At 44.4% G+C, this 19,288-nt stretch overlaps 5 protein-coding genes across 5 annotated transcripts; all 5 read left to right on the forward strand.

Annotated features, from left to right (window-relative positions):
* Positions 1-1,089: 1,089 nt before the first annotated feature.
* EAE97_006183 (uncharacterized protein) lies at positions 1,090-5,545 on the forward strand (the record flags this gene model as incomplete). Its single annotated transcript, XM_038876696.1, has 12 exons — positions 1,090-1,528; positions 1,587-1,789; positions 1,845-2,124; positions 2,175-2,408; positions 2,708-3,210; positions 3,258-3,420; positions 3,470-3,769; positions 3,826-3,861; positions 4,030-4,333; positions 4,394-4,607; positions 4,662-5,287; positions 5,341-5,545. 12 exons carry the CDS (start codon positions 1,090-1,092, stop codon positions 5,543-5,545), a joined length of 3,507 nt encoding a protein of 1,168 aa, XP_038732403.1.
* Positions 5,546-7,831: 2,286 nt separating this feature from the next.
* Positions 7,832-9,992, forward strand: EAE97_006184 (uncharacterized protein; the record flags this gene model as incomplete). The annotated part of the gene is made up of 4 exons (XM_038876697.1): positions 7,832-7,926; positions 7,976-8,163; positions 8,222-9,829; positions 9,883-9,992. 4 exons carry the CDS (start codon positions 7,832-7,834, stop codon positions 9,990-9,992), a joined length of 2,001 nt encoding a protein of 666 aa, XP_038732404.1.
* A 534-nt stretch (positions 9,993-10,526) lies between these two features.
* On the forward strand, positions 10,527-11,573 carry EAE97_006185 (uncharacterized protein; the record flags this gene model as incomplete). Its single annotated transcript, XM_038876698.1, has 1 exon — positions 10,527-11,573. One exon carries the CDS (start codon positions 10,527-10,529, stop codon positions 11,571-11,573), a length of 1,047 nt encoding a protein of 348 aa, XP_038732405.1.
* A 641-nt stretch (positions 11,574-12,214) lies between these two features.
* On the forward strand, positions 12,215-15,696 carry EAE97_006186 (uncharacterized protein; the record flags this gene model as incomplete). The annotated part of the gene is made up of 2 exons (XM_038876699.1): positions 12,215-15,319; positions 15,376-15,696. The coding sequence occupies 2 exons, from the start codon at positions 12,215-12,217 to the stop codon at positions 15,694-15,696; spliced, it is 3,426 nt and encodes a 1,141-aa protein (XP_038732406.1).
* Positions 15,697-16,758: 1,062 nt separating this feature from the next.
* EAE97_006187 (uncharacterized protein) lies at positions 16,759-18,521 on the forward strand (the record flags this gene model as incomplete). Its single annotated transcript, XM_038876700.1, has 2 exons — positions 16,759-17,272; positions 17,344-18,521. 2 exons carry the CDS (start codon positions 16,759-16,761, stop codon positions 18,519-18,521), a joined length of 1,692 nt encoding a protein of 563 aa, XP_038732407.1.
* Between the last annotated feature and the right edge of the window lie 767 nt (positions 18,522-19,288).

Below are 19,288 nucleotides of genomic sequence, written 5' to 3' on the forward strand. Positions count from 1 at the left end.
ATTACAACAACAATCTCATCTCAAGTGTTATTGAACAAGCCATTATTCCACTCTGTTAAACTAAATCTATCGAAGTGGTCCAAGTGGAACACAGTCGTAGTTGAGCAGAGTTTTGCTTCTTGTCTTTCTTTGTTGCCCCCGTATTTCCAGTCAGCCCATACTTATCTATGACAATTTATGGCTCATGCTTCTCAATACACACACACACACGGGGAACCGCCCTTGTTGCACTTTTGCGCCGTAAACGACACGTCTAACCCCCGCTGTCAGTCCGCTGTGATATAATGTATGAAACGAATTGCTAAAGAAATCTTTAGCTATAGAGGAGCTTCGATAGCAGCTCATATGTAAGAATACTGTCATTTATACTTCGTACATTATATTGTACATTATTGTTTGGCAACAAACGAAGTCACCAACAAAAGCTGATGCAACTCTTGAAGAGGCAGGCAGTGTTGTGTCTTTTATTGGACAGCGATAAGAACCAAACTGCCAGGTACTGATTAATTTATTAGCTGCCAGGTACAAGCGAGATTCCCTTGCGTCTATCAAGCTTCCTGGTGCTTAGCGAGCTTTATGGCATGGATCGGATCCTCTTTCGGATAAGCTTCAGATAGCAACTAACTGTAAACAAGCAACCAGTTGAACACAGGACAATACGTATACTCTGACAACTGCCAAGTGTATTAGTTTGTTTTCAAAATGCCGTGTTCATTCACACAGGAGTTGACCTACGGGCCCGCCGTTCTTCAGTGCCGCAGACCTTTTGACTTCACTCTTCTTTTCGAGGAAATCTTTTCCACAACACTCCCGTCATGTCTTTTTCTAATCGTTGCCGCTATAAGAGTGGTTGCAGTTTACAACAAACCTCTCATAGTCCGACGGGGTACACTTTATTCCCTTAAGCTTGTCAGTCAAAGTCCCTCGGATTCCTTTTAGTAGATAGCCATATTATACTCCAATTGGAACTAGCCAATATACTTAAAGATTGCAGTGATAATCTTCGCGATAACTCAACTCGCCATTCTAGTATTGATTTGCAGTAAACATGCCAGAACTTTTCTTTCGATACCCGCGACCACATTGTCCATGGCTGTCGCGATTTCCTTGACGCTTTTGTCGCATTTTGAACATACACGTTCACTTTCTCCCTCGTTTATAATCGGCTCGTACTTGTGCATCACTTTCCTACTCAAAGCTGTAACTACGCGGACTTATCGGCTCCTTGCCAATACTGACACAGGCTACATACACGTTGCCGAGGCGAGTTCAGTTGCACTCCTCTTCCAAATTATCATCATCGTTCTTGAAAGCTGGAGTAAGGAACAGTATCTTTTTGAAAATACAAAAATTGCGGCCGAAGAGTTGGCTAGCTTTGTGGACCGCTCGCTATTCGTTTGGCTTGACAAGCTACTCCTTTACGGATACAAACAAAGGCTCACATTGCTTGATCTACAACCGATTGATCAGACTCTAGGTACATCCCGCCTAGCGAATAACTTTCATGAAACCCAGAAGCGTCCAAAGCGTGAGTACCTATCATAAGCCATTTCCTCTAATCACCGCCCCTGACCTTTTATACCCAGTCAGGCGCTTTGGTCTTCTAGGCATAACTTTGCGATGCTCGGGCTCATCCATATTCTTTCCTGTGCTACCACGACTTTGTCTCACTGCACAACCATTCTTGGCCACATCGTTGATTGTATATTTTGAAAATCAAGGATCCACAACTTTGAATACGGGGTATGGATTGATTGGAGCCTCCTTCCTTACCTATACTGGAATTGCGGTAGGCAGACTTATCCGTCTTTTCTGATCAATACAATACTTATTGGTCTTCATAGATATCTACTGGATGGTATTGGCATATGTCATACAAATATGCCACAAAACTACGTGGTGGTTTGATTGCAAAGATCTCTGACAAATTGCTGAGGCTCAGACATGAGACAGGCCTTGAGTCAAAAGTTTTCACTCTTGTAATAGCAGATGTTGACAAAATAATCAGTGCTTCCGCATATATACATGGAATATGGGCAGTGGTTATAGAAACTGGTTTAGCAACATGGCTGCTCTGGAGACAGATTGGACCTTCAAGCCTGACTGTCCTGGCAGTCGCGTTGAGTTAGTTTCCATCACCTAAAGCATTTGTATCTTCTGACATTTTCTATCAGTTTGTGCCATGGGATCAACATTTCTCGGAAAACACATTGGCAAGGCACAGCAAACTTGGCTCACAGGCATAGAGAAGAGAATTGCGGCAACAAAGAAAATGCTGTCTTCGCTCAAGGCAGTTAAAATGATGGGTGCTAGCCAGCGTGTACGAATGGCCATCGAGAGATTCCGGGATCTCGAATTCGTGGCCTCCAAGTCCTTTCGTACACTTTTGATCGGAAGTTTAATCTCATGTGAGTGCATCTATACTCAGGATTCTCTACGCGTCAACTGACATTCGTTGAAAGCGTACTCCACTCTCACATTGGCGCCCGTTGTTGCATTTGGAACATATATTGGCTCCACTAGAGCTACGAATGAAGACTTCAATGCCTCGAGATTATTCGGCTCTCTCATTCTCATCAATCTGCTTGCATCACCACTCATATGGATTTACAGATTCTCCCGCATTTTGGAGCCGCACTTGGATGCTTCTCTCGTATAGAAGACTTCTTTGAGAAGTCGGTCGTCACTGACTCCAGAGTAATTGTAGTCGATGGGACCAAGCACGGTAAGGGTGACAGCAAGACTGAGTTTTCAGATGGGAAAGAAGTATCAAACCAAGAGAAGGAAGAATACCCGTTAAATTCAAAAGATCTTTCGATATTATCCATGCGGCACGCAAGCTTCGGCTGGGGCAATGAAACAAGTTTGCACGATATAAATTTTGAAATTGCTGCAAGTCAACACGTCGCCGTTACTGGTCCTGTCGGCTGCGGTAAGTCGCTCTTGTTGCAGGCGATACTTGGTGAAGTCGAACTTAAGGCTGGAACTATACATGCTGGGGACATAGCTATCGGGTATTGCAGCCAAAATCCGTGGCTGGAAAATGTTTCCGCACACGAAAATGCTTTCAGGAGCGCACCTAGCGACAAATCATGGGAGAACTTGGTTGCTGATAGTTGTAATCTCGGTGACTTATTGAGTACGGAAAGTTCGCATCAGACTATTGGAAGTGGTGGAGCTAAGATAAGTGGTGGTGAACGCCAGCGACTAGTAAGTCGCTCTTTTGCATGAACGAGACAACGACTTGCAGAGTTTAGGCTTTAGCACGTGCGATTGCAACTCGACCTGCAATCTTACTACTAGATGAAGTTTTCAGTGCTATAAATAAAACTACAAAAACTTTCATGCAAGAAAAGTTGTTTGGAAGGAAAGGCATCTTGCGCGAGCAAGGAACTACAGTCATTTGTGTTACTCAGGGTCGTAAGTAGGCCCGTAGACCAGAGCTGTGTCATCTTCTAATGCTCTGTAGAACAATTCATAGAAGCTGCGGATGTGGTTCTTCAAATAGACGATGCGGGAAACCTCCAACAAGTGCAGCCCGTGGCTGATACAACACATGCCACTCTGGTAGACAAATTTGATGGGAAAACAATTAGTGCTACAGAGTCCAGCCCTGGTCCTCAATCCAGATCAAAAGTTGCCCATGCCGACCCGACTAAAATCGCAGATAAAAGGGTCTACCAAGTGTATCTCCTTTCCATCGGACGTTCAAACATAATCATCTTCTTCATTGGTGCCATCATATTTGCCTTCACTTTTAGGTTCCCAAGTAGGTTTGTTTCTGAGCGATTACCTTCATTATCATAGCCACTAACAGAGAAATAGATATATGGGCAAAGTGGTGGTCTGATGCAAGTACTGGTAGCTCGACAAAAAGCGTTGAATACTGGATGGGCATCTAAGCATTCTTAAATCTCCTTCCACCGATCGCCATAAGCCTTTGGGCGGCGTGAGTTTATCCCCAGTTTATGAATTTGCCTACGCTAAATAATTTTAGTCACCTCATGCTCATAATTATTCCAACTTCAGGTGTTGGGTTACATGGTAAACTACTCCGATCTGTTCTCAATGCACCTTTTATCTTCATTAGCACCATCGATTCCGGATGCCTCATGAACAGGTTCAACCAAGACCTTTTACTAGTTGATACCCAACTTCCATTTCAGCTTCTGAATACTATTTATGGGTTGTTTGCCGCAATTCTCCAGGCGATCTTGATTACCGTTTCTGCTGTTTATATCGTTGCTATCCTTCCTGTTCTGGTAGCCGTGCTTTTTTTGGTCCAAAATTTCTACTTACGAACATCGAAACAACTGCGACAACTTGATTTAGAGTCTAAGGCTGGCTTGCACACAATGATAGCAGAGATGTAGGAAGGACTAGTAACGATTAGGGCCCATGGCTGGCAGAACATCATGCAAAGAGAGTTTTACGAGAAGCTGGACAGATCACAAGAGCCAATATATCTTCTCTACATGGTACAAACTTGGCTTCAGTTGACACTGAATTTAGTAGTTGCCGGACTTGCAGTACTAATGGTTGGCGTGGCTGTTGGCTTGCGCCACAAGACAAGTGCCGGAGGAATTGGAGTGGCATTTTTGAATCTGGTGAGTTTGGGAGAATCACTGACACAAACCATTTAATCTTGGACAGCTTTGGAGACGTCTCTTGGGGCCATCGCCAGAATTGAAGCCTTTGAGCAAGAAACACCTGTAGAGCAAGAAGTTGCATCGCCAACTGATGTACCCATTACGTGGCCAACCTCGGGCCAGTTGAGCTTTGAAAACGTTTGGACAAGCTATAACCTCGATTTAGAAAAGCCTTCATGGAGTTTGCGAGCAATAACGTTCAAGATCAACCCTGGTGAGAAGATTGCGATTTGTGGTCGTAGTGGTTCTGGAAAGTCGACTTTGTTGCTATCTGTCTTGGCCCTGATTGAAACAACAAAAGGTGCCATATATCTTGACGGTATCGATATCTCAAAAGTCCAGCGATATGTCTTGCGATCCAAACTCCATGTTACCTCACAAGACGCGTTTACAGATGGAGAAATCATTCGCGATGTACTAGATCCAGCTGGAAAATTGTCTGATGAGGCCATCAACAATGCCCTGCATGATTGTGCTTTACTAGACAAGATCAATGCATCGGGGTCTCTCTCTGCCAATATATGTGACGTCAGTCTATCGGTTGGCGAAACCCAACTTTTTGTCTTAGCTCGGACTGTTCTTGGAATTGAGGACTCAAATAAAGGGGGCGTCGTGCTACTTGACGAAGCCACTAGCAGGTGAGAGAGAACCTATTCTATTGAGGATCAATGGGGACTAACAGACTGACAAGCATCGATGTCGCCACTGAGCGAAAAATTATGAATGTTGTCGCCAAAAGACTGCAAGGAAAGACTGTAATCTCAGTTTTACATCGTCTCGAGGCCGCGGTTGAGTTTGACAAAATCTTGGTTTTGGAGAAGGGCGAAGTGGCACATTTTGGGCCCCCAGAAGAGGTCATCAGAGATTCCGATTTATTTTCTTCTTTCAGAAACTGAAATTGAGCTCGGAAGATATCGTATTAGCATATGGACAAAGGTCTCTCTTTTCGACATCTATAATAGTTATTGAGCAGGCTCAAACTCTGCTCTTAGCCCCTCGACGCACATTGGCTTCACAGGAGAACTTTTTATAACTGATTTTCGGTGGTTAAAGATGTTCAGAACCGAGAAGAGATTGGGCTAGGGTGCTTGTTGGAGAGAATTATTTCGTATCTCTATAGCGTAGAATGTTATAGGTAACTTTGCCAACGGAAATCTTTCATGAATCAACGTATTACAATGAACCATTGCGTCTAATGAAATGCTGCCAATAAAATTACTTGCAGAGAAACTCGTCAAGTGCAGTGGGGCTTCCTCTAATATTACTGCAAACTACAGCGACCCTCTATCGAACAAAACTCTGGGCGTTCACACTGCACGAAGAGCTCATAAGCAAAGTGCAAGTTGAAACGTAGTCCATGACTCTTCGACTTCGTGTATCATTTCCCATGTAATAGATGGTGTAGAGGATTGGCAGCACTTTGCGATGAACTCACTCAAGTATCTGTATGGACTAGACTCGCTACGAGAAGCGTCAGAAGTGTAGGGGGACTGGCTATAGATATAGCTTCTCTCTCTTTCACTTCACCTGCACTTTTGCGGCTTGGTCCGCGCTGCGAGTGAGCGAAATAAGTCTTCAGTGGTGACCCTGTGGGCTCAAGACCTTCAAACGTCAATTATATCCCAGGCTTCAACGATGATCTCCAATTTTCAAGAGCCAAGTCCTGAATAACAGTCTTAGGCAACATTCCAAGTCTACATAAAAAGAATAGCTGCCTCGCCTGATTCAACTCAAAGCTTGATTGAAAGAACATAGCCTCAACAATTGAAGACAAAATCTTTCGAGTCTGGATCGCTACTCACTTCTAAATATACATCTTCAGGGTACCTTGACTCATTCTATTTCACTAGGTTCAAAATCCCGACGAACCACTAGGTCCAATGGAGATCGATATCAAAGTCAAATCAGCCAATGCCAACTTTCTTGATCTGCTCACGACCCTAGGACGTGTCGACACCCGCAGACCCATGGGATGTGCATATGCAAGTGTGGTGACTCGCAGGTAGTACCCTCTCTTGTTGGAGCCGACCGAGAATATCGATACTTCGAGCCCGTTCTACGAATACTGTGTCGATTCTCTGCTTGTCATGAAGCTCTAAGATCAGTTTCGAGGAAGTCGTGAGCTAAGATAGCCGTGTTTGACATTATAGGTTCTGCAAATCTCAAGGCATTTTTGCTCACTTGTGGTGCAGAGGAGTGGACTCGAGCCAAATTCTTCAAGTGGGAAACAAGCAGACAACAATGCATGTAGAGGAATAGCTTCTCCGTAGGGAATGGTGGGAAGCTGATACGGTAGAATTGAGGCTATATTGGCTCCTAGTATGTAGTAAATACTAAGGATCTAAGATTCCATGGAAGGGCGAAGTTTCCTTAGTAACATGCTCACACAGTAGTCCCAAACTAGATTAGAGTACACGTGCTACGCAAGAGCGACTCTATCACTTCAATATCACATTCCAACATGGAAATCTTGCCGTTTGATTGCTTCCATATCCATACACATATTTCATTCATTGCGAAGATATATCATCAACTACCATCACTGTCAACATCGATACGACTATTTCCCCGTCATTCGATGATTGATAGAATGATTCACTTTTTAGTAGTGAAATTGTGCTAACGGCGCTAACAGCCTCGGGACGAAGAAACCTCGGATTTTTGGTGGAAGTAGGTAGGTAGATATTTTGCTGTTAACTAAACTTTGCATTACCTTTGGGAATAAAATACAACCACGGGTTGCTTATTATCAGATATCAAAATTAATCAACTTCATCATTTGGAACTTACCTGTAGATAGGGAATTGTTATAACAAATTTAGAAATAAATATAATATAGCATATTTTATAAGGTTACTTTTTATAGGCAGGTACGTGGGTGGGTGGTACTGGTGACCTTCAATTTCAGTGATTTTCCCTTGGACCTGGGGTCACATAGCCGGGATTTATTTCTCGAGGCCACTAAAGGATCTGGCATATCTTCAATTTAGAACTCCCCTCATCAACAAAATACTTCACGCCACACATCCTTCAAAAGCGTAAAATCTTAGGAACTTCCTACAGAATCTCTGTCGCATATGGCTCTATAGCAATTTAATACTATTCACCCTAACAATCACGACAGCTAAAAGCGCGTTCTACCTTTCGTCTGTTTACGCGTAGCATCCAACTTTGATTTCGAGATGGCGCCCGAACAGTCCGCATCGCCGCCAGGAAGGCGGAGAACAGGTGCAAATAGGGAGAATCAGTATTTGTTTAACTTAGGAGTCAAGGGAAGGTTAGTGGTTAATTGTTCTTTTGTTTACACATTGTTAAGATGGGACTAGGAAAACTGGTGTTGAACTCCCAGATACGGGAATTCGCGATGCAAATGGCTTGGAGCCAATGGATGATTTATTCTCTCCCGATAAACCTGAGAGTGTGAAGACCGCTAGAAGCGCAAATGGACCACGGAGAAACGCGCTGGAAGACGCGACAATATCTAGTGAGGAGGATATGGATATGGATGGAGAAAGTATGTTTACATGACCAGAAACGCGCCAGCGCGATTGGCAATATTGACATTCTTTTAGATACAGCCCCGGAACCTACTGAAGTCTTGAATCAACGGAGACAAGATGCGCGATTGGCTCTGCCTATACCTAGATCGAGGTCGCCTTTAAAGACGCACCTACAGTCGCCAGCCCGCAGGCATCCATCATTCGGCATATCTTCCCCCGCCAAAGAAGCATCTAGTGAAGCCGATAATACGGGTCCTGTTCGACGGAAGTTGGATTTCTCAGCCGAAGATATAGCAATCGAAACGAAACAGGTAGCGAGTGCTGCCAATGGACGAGGAAAGCCAGGACGCCCAGCACTAGGTAATCTTACGAATGGCACTAGACTCTCACCTGGCAGACGCCCTCCGCAAACTTTAAACCAGGGTAGCGATGGCATAGAAAATCAAGACGATGGTGCATTGGAGTTCGAAGATGAATCAAATCAATACAACGCTCCGTATGACGATGATGATGACGATGCTGTTGTCGATGCGCTCGAGGGAAACTCAGACTTGGTAGAAGAGTATGAGGAACAAGAAGAGGAAGAAGAGATCGAACAAGAGGATGAGCCAGAACCGGAACCTTCCCCACCTAGAAAAGGAGCAAGTAAGAACAGAGGGGAAGGGGAAGGGAAAGGGAAAGGGAAAGTGATTGAGGAGCCAGAGCCAGAAGAAGTTCCGGAACTAGAGCAGCCCGCACCAAAACGCAGAGGCAGGAAACCGAAGAATTTGGCTCCTCAAATCGAACCTGTGGAGGAAGAAAAAAGGGAAGTTAAAGAAAGACCTACAAAGAAAGCACGACGATCTGCAGAAGCTGTCGAAGCACCCGAACCCACCAAGAAAAACCCTGGAAAATCTGGAAAACCAAGTAATGCCTCGAAATCCACCACTGTACCCAAAGCAGCGGCGAAACCGAAAGCTCGATCAAAGATGGCCCCAATATCTGAGGTGGACTCGCCTCTAGTTCACCGTGGTCCCCCTATTCCTAGGAAAAATGGCCTCTATATTCTTCGACGTGAAACGGCATTGGGTGGTACTGGTATGCTACGAACAAGATCTGGCCGTAACTCAATGAAGCCTCTCGCATTTTGGAAGGGTGAACACGTCGAATATGACGATGACGGAACAGTGCCAGATGGAACCCATGGTGCAAAGATTTTGTTGCCTAGTATTAAGGAGGTTGTCCGTGTAGATGAAGTAGAGCAAGAAAAGCGCCCGAGACCGAAATATCAAAAATCTAGCAAAAGCAAATCAAAGAAGAGGGCGCGAGAGGAAGTAGATGAAGACTCGGAAACAGAAGAATGGGAATCCCAACCTGGTCGCATTGAGAGTTCAGTACGAATATGGGATCCGGAAGATCAAGTTGGAGAAAATGCTGCAGAGAAAGTGGAAGATGTCGCTTTTTCGGCAGCTGCAATCAAGACTCGCGATATTCCAAACGCTTCCTTCAAATTTGCCAAAACCCTTACATTGCCCTTTTTCGGCTCAGGTATGGTTGACCTCGAACCTGGCGCTGTCAAGAAACCAAAGAATTCGAGGAAGATGCAGATGGTGTTTTTCGTGCACTATGGCAGAGTTGAAGTTTCGGTCAACGAAACGACTTTCAGAATAGGCAAAGGCGGACAGTGGCAAGTCCCTCGAGGTAAGCATCAACTTCATTAATCACTCATTTAGTCAAACACTAAGACAATGGAGGAAACTTTTATAGCATCACCAACGATTACGACAAACCAGCGAGAATATTTTTTGCGCAAGGTTGTGAACTTGGAGATTCGGAAGGCGGCGCTGCTCCACCTGCAAGTTAGTAATGTACAAATAATGTAATTCATGTCTACTTGTTTTTCCTTGTCTTGTTGCAACTTGTGCTTTCACTTTTTGTGGTATGACAGAGTGGAAAAATGGGCTTATGTTCTCACGCCTGGTTGGGGAGTTAATTGTTGAAGGGTTTTTGATGATACCATGCTTCTTAATCATCGTCAGCATTTTCATATAGACACCAAGTGCACGTTGATATGTCCATTCTTTGGGGTGTCCATGTAGCGAATGAAGGAAGTTTATCCAACTCTAGAAACGTCTCACATCGTAACTGTCTCGTTTGTTTTTATAATGACATCATGCTAGGTTCAACGTGAGATGAATGGGTGCGTTGGGCGGTGTTGGGGTGTTATGAAACTATGAGCTGCGCGCCGGTAGTTGTTCGCTCGCCAACCCCTGTAAACTAGACTCATGAAATAAAGTGGTGTACGCGAGATCGTCGCGAAACGCGTCTTCCTCAGATTCCCAATCAAAAGAACGCCAAAATCGACAAACTTTTGCAACTCACCAGAATCAATTGAGATATGGCAGACTCCCAGATGGAAGTAGATGTTGCTCTTGAAACCCCCGCATCCGGTGTATTCATAGCCCCTTCGATAAACCAATCCTTACTACTATCCGGTGCTTCATATCAACATTATTCAGATGTTCCTCCGTCACTTCTTCCCATACCCAATACCGATGCTTCGAAACCTGATGCGCCTCCAGCTCCTGGTCCGCCATGTGCTTTAGGAATTGATGAAGCTGGGCGTGGTCCTGTTCTCGGCCCCATGGTATACGGACTATTTTATTTACCATTACCTCTCTCTGATCCTTTGTTACGAAATACACATCACTTCGATGACAGTAAAGTTCTTACACCGACCGTTCGATCCGAGCTTATGGAGAAACTGTGCACGCCAGGTTCAGATCTGTATACACAATGCGGCTGGGCGGTCGACGTTATGTCGGCGAGAGATATTGGTGCCAACATGATGAAACCGGCAACATACAATCTGAATGCCCAGGCTATGGATTCTACTATCGCATTGATTCAGGGTGTGATGGATAACGGTGTCAATGTGAAGGAAATTTATATCGATGCGTTGGGAAATACAGTTACATATCAGAAGAAATTGGAACGGATCTTCCCCACAGCTCAAATCACAGTTGCGAAAAAGGCGGATAGTTTGTATCCATGTGTGAGTGCGGCAAGTGTATGTGCAAAGGTTACTAGAGATGCTGCTCTAGAGTCACTGTATGAAAGCTACGTGAGTAAAGACGGGGATCAGAAGATGGGCGGAACGGAAGAGGACAGTTGGGGTTCGGGTTATCCATCTGATGCTAGAGCAACTGCATGGCTAAAACGCAACATGGATCCCATATTTGGATGGGGTAGTGAATGTCGTTTTAGTTGGGGGACGACGAAAGACATGTTAGATCTCAAAGGGATTGCGGCTAAAGTCGATTGGCCAATCGAGGAGGATGATGAGACGAGTAGGTTAACGGATTTTTTCAGTGCGGATAAAGATAAGGATACGGATGAGCTGGGGTCATGGTTTGGAAGCTCAGTGGGAACGGAAGTCTTTTAGAATAGGTCTTCTTGCTTTGAGACTTGCTCGGAGTTTTGGTAGGAGGCAAACATGGAAAGTTACCATACCTAGGTATAAATACATTGGATTGGCGTTTGGGTCGCCTTGTAACATCGAGATGGAATTGCCTTTAGATTGTTGTGTACAGTCAGTCCCACGGGTACTGTATACACTACCACAATGGTAAATCAAAAATAAAAAAAGATTCAATTACTCATTAAGATCCTCTAAACTTTCTAATGGCATGAATTTAAACACCCTAGAATGTTTCGATTGAGAAGCATCATCTGCAAACATCATCGTTGGTACAATTGGCATGTTTCAAAGACTGCGAGTTGTGAATGTTGATATTGATAGGTAGGTAGTTCTATTTCCTTGACGACAACCAATCAAAGATTTCAGGGTAAGTAGGAAGCTGGAGCCTGTAAACATTAGCGCAAAACTTAATTTCTATCAACAGCTTCAAAAAAAGTCGCGTCTTTAACAAAAAGTTATAAGCTTATTCTAAGCTTTAACTTTTTCCCTTTCAAAGAGCATTAAATTGCGCTCTTTCTTGATTTGTTATCGCTCATCAAGAGTTCTTTCTTTTCCCTTTAATTTCATCTCAATTAGAACTTTGTAACGGATTGGATTCCGTCAATATGTCGCTCTTCGGGAATACAAATCAAAACAAGCCATCACTCTTTGGTGCACCGCAGACAACAGGAGCGGCTACAGGTGCGAGTACGGGAGGTCTTTTCGGTGGATTGGGAACGACTGCGACTAGTCAGGCGCCATCATCGGGAGGAATGTTCGGTGGAATGGGAGCTACAAGTCAACCACAATCAACTGGAGGCCTTTTTGGAACAGCAACAAGTCAACCTCAAACAACTGGCGGTCTTTTTGGTGCAGCCAAGCCTCAACAACAATCAGGGACAGGATCCGGTGGTTTATTTGGAGGGCTTGGTGCAACTCCAGCAGCAACACAACCACAACAAACTGGCGGTCTCTTCGGTGCGACTACACAACCACAAACTACAAGCAGCACAACCGGAGGTCTCTTTGGAAATTCTTTGGCACAACCACAACAGCAGCCGCAACAAAATGCTGGTGGACTTTTCGGAAATACTACCACACAACCCAACCCTTCAGGATCAATGTTCGGACCTACTCCACAAACCCAACCTCTCTCTCAATCTCGACAACAAAATGGAACGAGCGGTGCCTACTTTGATGCTATATTGGAGAAGAGTCGTAAGAGGGCACACGATGAGGATTCTTTGGGTTTACAATTAGGCTTGGGGGATATTCGCCAGCGCATGAAGAGGCTGGCACCTAGTACTCAAGATGGCTCCGTCGATGGAAGAGCTCACTATCTATTAGCAGCTTCTGGGGTGGATCCAGGCGCTGCGCTCAGAGATTTGAATTTATTCACCGCTGCCACAGGAAGACTCGATAGGACAGCGCCTGTAGAAGCACCCGTTGATGCAGATGTCGAAGCATATCTTACACGTCTGGAAACGCAAACCACAATGAGCATGATATCTGAAGGGTTGGCACGATCTGTTCGAGATTTTGATGATTTCCTGGAGGAGAATGTTGCCATGGAGTGGAGTGCACAACGCAAAAGAATATACGAACATTTTGGAATTAAGCCCAGAAGGGAACAGACAACAGGGCCATCAGTAAGCTTTGCAGCCACGGCTACAGAAACTATGGGCGGTTTTGGTCGATCAAGACGCGGCAAAGGACTTGCTCCTGGAGCGTCTAAAGGACCTGGAATTCCGCGGGCTAGCGTTTTTGGAAAATCAAGCATGCAGAGATCTGTTATAGGAGCTATTACTCCAGGCGGAACCGCAAACCGCACACTATTTACCGATATCGAGAAAGCAGATACGAATGGGTCGGCAGCAGTTCCAAGTGACCGATTCATTCGCGAGAAGCAGGCTCGATATATCGAGAAAGTCCAGAACCTCAATGGTGCTAGATTAAAGAACCTTCACTACCCAATTGCGAACGAATTCTCAACTGTTGTGGCCCAAGGTGGTGAACAGCATTCTGCAGATGTTTACAGGGCTTACAGATGCTTGATGGAAATCGTTAACGAAGATCCTGACCCGGACAGACTACAACTCCCTGGCGCGGTCAAACATAGACAGTTTGCAGCTGCATACCTGGATGACAATACAAACTCAGCTCAAGCGGCCGATTTGAAAAAGCGGATACTCAGTGGATCACTTCGATATCTCGAAAAGGAGTTCTTCGAAAACGTAGAAACTATTGTTGCCAAAAACCCCAGGGAAGCACTTGTGGGTGGTAAGCCTAGTCCTCTCACAAAAATACAGGGTTATGTTCGCCTGCGCTCAGCCCGTAAAGATCTTGCTACCGACATCTCCGCTCTACAAATTGTTAATGATGATTACGTCTGGGCAGTCGTCTTTTATCTTCTAAGATCCGGCCACGTTGAGGAAGCCAATACGTATGTCCAAGGGAATAGGGAAGCATTCAGGGTAATTGACCGAAGCTTCATGTTTTATATCGCAGAATATGCCAATAGTCCCGACAGAAAATTAAGTCATGACCTTCAAAATCGTATTCAAAGCGAATACAGCCAGCGAAATCGAATCTCCCCTGAGGGTTCTATTGACCCCTTCAGAATGGCATGCTACAAGATAATTGGTCGCTGCGAACTCCACGTTCGCGCTCTGGATCAAAATATTGTCCAGAACCAAGATGACTTTGTCTGGATACAATTTGTCCTTGCGCGTGAAGCCAACCGAGTCGATGAAATTGCCAGCGATGCATATGGACTCGCCAATGTACAAAAGACATTCAAAGACATCGGTGCCCGGATGTTTTCCAAGGGAAATGAAAATAGTGGACCATTTAGTGTGTACTTTGTGCTGTTGATACTTTCAGGCCTATTCGAAGACGCAATCGACCTTCTTTATCGCCATAGTATTTCTGATTGTGTTCATTTCGCCACGGCACTTGACTTTTATGGCCTGCTTCGAGTCTCAGATCCAGATGTTGCAGAGGGTGGATTTTTAAGTTACACAATAAGACAACAACCTCAGATAGCATTTGGATTAATGATGGGATTTTACACTGCAGAATTCAGAGCTGCTAATGTCAGTGCTGCCGTGGACTATCTCACATTGATCTGTCTTAACAGCGACCTTAAAGGCGATGCTGGTTCAAAACAAGTCGCATTATGCCACGAAGCTCTTCAAGAGCTGATTTTGGAAAGCAGAGAATTTGCTTTGTTGCTTGGAGATATCAGACAAGATGGAAAGCGTCTAAAGGGAGTTATCGAAGAACGCCTAGAACTCATCAATCTCAGCAGCGCGGATGATTTCATGAGAACAGTTACCATACAAGCAGGAAGTGTCGCGGATGACAATGGGCGAACCACTGATGCAGTCCTACTTTATCATTTAGCAGAAGAATATGACACCGTCGTCAGTATCCTTAACAGAGCCCTTAGCGAAGCTATTGCCGTGCCCGTAGGCCATAGCCCGTTACGATTACAACCACTCAAGCCAAGGCCTGGAGACAAATCCGGAAGAGAGGCCCATACCAGTCTCAGTCTTACGTCAATTGATGATCCTTTCGAATTGGCTACCATCATGACGAAGCTCTACTCAAATAATCGCATGTATCTCAACAAGATTAAGCAAGAGAACCGTGCAGCTTGCGAGGCTTTGTTGAATATCTGTCGTGCCAAGGAATTTGTTGAAAACAGACAATGGGCTGAAGCATTAGACGTAAGTTTTGATCTTTGACATTTTGTAGATCGTAAGCTAATTTTATTTTACTATAGATTGTCCAGAATCTTGACATTCTCCCGTTGAGCGCCGAGGGCAATCCAAGTGCAGTACGAAGTTATGCCACCAAATTTTCATCGCTCTCCCAAGAGGTTGCAAACACTATCCCTAGTCTTTTGACATGGACAGTTCTGTGTTGCAACAACCAAAGAACTTCTCTCATGAATGCCCAATATGGAGGTAATGAGGGTACCAGACGATTGATGATCAATCAATTGAGACAACAAAATATGGACTTAACGACTTATACCAGTCAATTGAGATACAGATTCCCTGCGTCTCTTCATGAAGCTCTTGCGAGGGCTCAATCGGAGTAAGGGAATGAACATATGACATGAGCTTATGAGCTTGAATGTATATTAGAATAGCACAGTGGGAAGAGATTAAAAGAGCATTTTGAGTTTTGATTTGGATGGAACGAAATGAAAACATTAGGGGTCCGTCTACTACTTTTGTAGTTGATTTTTACAGTTTCTCATGAACAAATGCATGGATGAAGAATAAACTATGTCGTTTGTTAGAAGATTAATTATGAGTAGTTAACGAATATCTGTAGAGAATTCATATTTCGCTTCCAGTCAAATGACCAAAGTGATGTTTTGATTGGTACACCTTTGCGGGAATGAATGCTAATCGGGGCATCTACCCGTATTATTGCAAATATTTCTTCAGAATCTTCACTAACAAGTGATCTGGGAATTGTCCGTCCCCTGATTGCTTTGTGACACCATGACTCTCACAGGGGATTATTACAATTTTTATATGGTTTGTGAGCATTGATAGCAAGCTCGTGGCAGGTTAATATGACCGTTGATATCAATAAACCCCTTGTGGTAGATACAAGCGAATCTTTAATAGCAGATCATTGCATACGGGTTCTAGAATGGCATACCTACCTAGTTAGCACAACTAGCTATTCTGTAAACACTCAAAAGACCATGACATGTAAAGATTTGTCAAATAGAGATAAAGGTTAGATTGCGGATCACTTCCGCAATGATTGGCATTCAATTAATATACCTAGTAAGCTCTTTCCACAATGATCTTTTTTGACATCAACGTTCCCGGTATTTTCCCAGATTTTCTCCATTGTTTTCCCCGAGCTTTCATATATTTGTTTATTCTCCTCAATTTACGGAGTACATGACTCGAGCGAACCCCGATATTCAAATGTACATGACGATATATATATAAGGAACCCCTCCATCCCTCGACCCCATTTACTTGACCAAACGCGAATTAAATACTTGATGTCTCTGATCTATTGCTAGCAAGACGAACTGTGCTGTGTCTGTTCTCGAAAATTAGAGCATTAAGATTAGGAAGTCCCACGGAAGGCCGCATCGCATGCGAGAACCCGTGGTTCTCGCAGATACAGTATGACACCTGATGTAAATGCAACTCAGCAGGGATCTACATCTCCATTGTCCGAACAGCGACATGTGAGCATCGCGCACTCTACACCGGGTGATCGGGAGGAGGGCGAAAATGCAAATGCGACGGGTGATGGTGGGGAGGGAGGTACTCCGGTTGAGCAAGGAGAGGGCAGTGTGGGTGGAGGTGGAACTAGTGGAGGAGAATCGTCGAAGAAGAGAAAGATTCCGCCAACGGAAGAGAGGAGGTCGAGTGCAAGAGGCGTTGCAAATTTAACACCCGAACAGTTGGCAAAGAAAAGGGCGAATGATAGAGAGGCACAGAGGAGTATAAGACAGAGGACGAAGAATCAGATGGAGGGTTACGAAAGGAGAATTAGGGAATTGACTAGTCAACAGCCCTATCAGGAGTTACAGCAAGTAATACGGCAGAAGGAAATGGTAGAGCAAGAGAACTTAGATATCAAGAAGAGGCTATCGCAGGTCATTGCACTTATCACACCAATACTTGGTGCTCATGGTCAGTAATTGGGTTTGTGGCTCAAAAAATTCGCAGAAACAGCTAGACCAATAGCTAACTTTGCGATACAGGATTCGAAATCCCTCAATTACCACCGCAGCCAAATTATCCTCCGCCTAATCGACCAAATTCCGCGAATCGCAATGCAACGACGCCTAATAGTATAGCCTCTCCCAACGCCGTTGCCGGACCCTCATGGCCAGTTTCTTCTGCATCAATGCCAGTTGCTCCTACCCAGGATTCCAGACCGTTTATCCAAACTCAGCAAACTCAGCAATTAGCACAACAAAGACATGAAATGGCACATAATCTTGAATTGGGCCCGGAAAGACTCGGTCTAGATTTTCTTCTTGACGAAGGACAGCGTGGGAAGATACCCATCCCTCCTCCTGGTCCACTAGAAACTACTGGATTTCAACAAATGCAAAGACCGGCTGACACTATGAGTCCCATACACCAGCGCAACAATTCAACAGCTAGTAGTACAACGAATTACAATACACCAAATAATTCTTCGGCCTCGGGTTCAGGCTCGGAAGTGAACGGATTTAGTGCTCCTATCCGAAACGGGCCTCCTACATGCCCTCTAGATAGTCTCCTTCTGGATTTCCTTCAAGAGCGCCAGGCCGCTGCTCTCGAAGGTCTACCTACTCCCAAACTCGTAGGACCAGCCTATCCATCCGTTTCCAGCCTCTTAAATCCTTCACGTGGCATTACTTCCCACCCCGTCTCAAAAGTCTTCACCGATATCCTTGCCACATTTCCCGACCTTTCTACTCTTCCCGAACGAGTCGCAGTGCTCTATATAATGTTTCTCTTGATGCGCTGGCAAATTCATCCTAGCCAAGCAAACTATGATCGTCTTCCCTCCTGGATAACCCCACGTCCTTCCCAGCTCTTCACTCCGCATCCGGCATGGATCGATCATCTCCCTTGGCCTAAGATGCGGGATATTCTTGTGAGAGATTACAATCCGCGGGATTATCTATTTGATAACTTTTTTATACCCTTTACAGGTACATTGAGTGTCAATTGGCCATATGAACCTACAGATGCACTTTTAAATTCTGGGGGTGGGACTGGGGGATCGGGACTGGGGTTTAGTGAGGAGGGTGAGCTGCTGATTAATCCGGTTTTTGAAAGACATTTGAGACGCCTGGAAAATTGGAGTTTGGGACCTCAATTTGCAAGTGCGTTCCCCGGATTGAGGGATACGTATCGCGTCAAGATGGACGGGGATCGAAGGTAGTGGTTAATGGAAAGGATTTGAGGTGGAGGGGGGATTTTTGTATAAATATATTTTCGGAGTTGGAGTAAGGGTGCATCAGATGGATGGGTATCAGATTGGCCTATTGTATATATTTTTTTAGCTTGGGCGGCAAATATGAGGAAAGGGAAGGGGAAGGGGTGCCATGAAATCAACGGCGTACTAGACTTTTGTATATGTCAGTACGTTTCTCAAGAAGTTTCAAGAGTTGGGGTGCGGGTGGTATGTTGGAAACGGGAGTGGGAATGGGATTTGGATTTGGATTTGAATTGAAATATACATGTTTGGACATGTACACGCGCATGCGAATACCTTACAGGCGAGAAAACGAGAAAATGAAGAAATGGGCGGACAAAAATACATTGGTAAATATATATATTGGTATAATAGTGGATGTTATTCCACCTTGTTTTTTGTCGTTGAAAAGGGTAGAGATTCAGATGGCAAGGAGATAGACACAGAAAAGGGAAACGAGAGGGAGGTAATTTAAGTATCGAGATTCTAGACGATAATTATGAGATGTGGGTACCTAGTATATATACGAGTAGGAATAATTAGTATCAGTCGAGTAATCAAGTAATCGAAGAGGTTGACATTGAATGAGTGAATAAATGAAGGAATAATTGATCGAATGTCAATGGCTTTGAGGGTTGTTCTAGGTATGATATGATATGTATGACATGATGTGATATGATATATGCGATGAATGAATCGTTTTCGAATGTTTCCCTCCCCATAGCGGCCAGGTA

Source organism: Botrytis byssoidea (assembly GCF_014898295.1).
Source record: "Botrytis byssoidea strain MUCL 94 chromosome Unknown BBYS_011, whole genome shotgun sequence".
Lineage (NCBI taxonomy): Eukaryota > Fungi > Ascomycota > Leotiomycetes > Helotiales > Sclerotiniaceae > Botrytis > Botrytis byssoidea.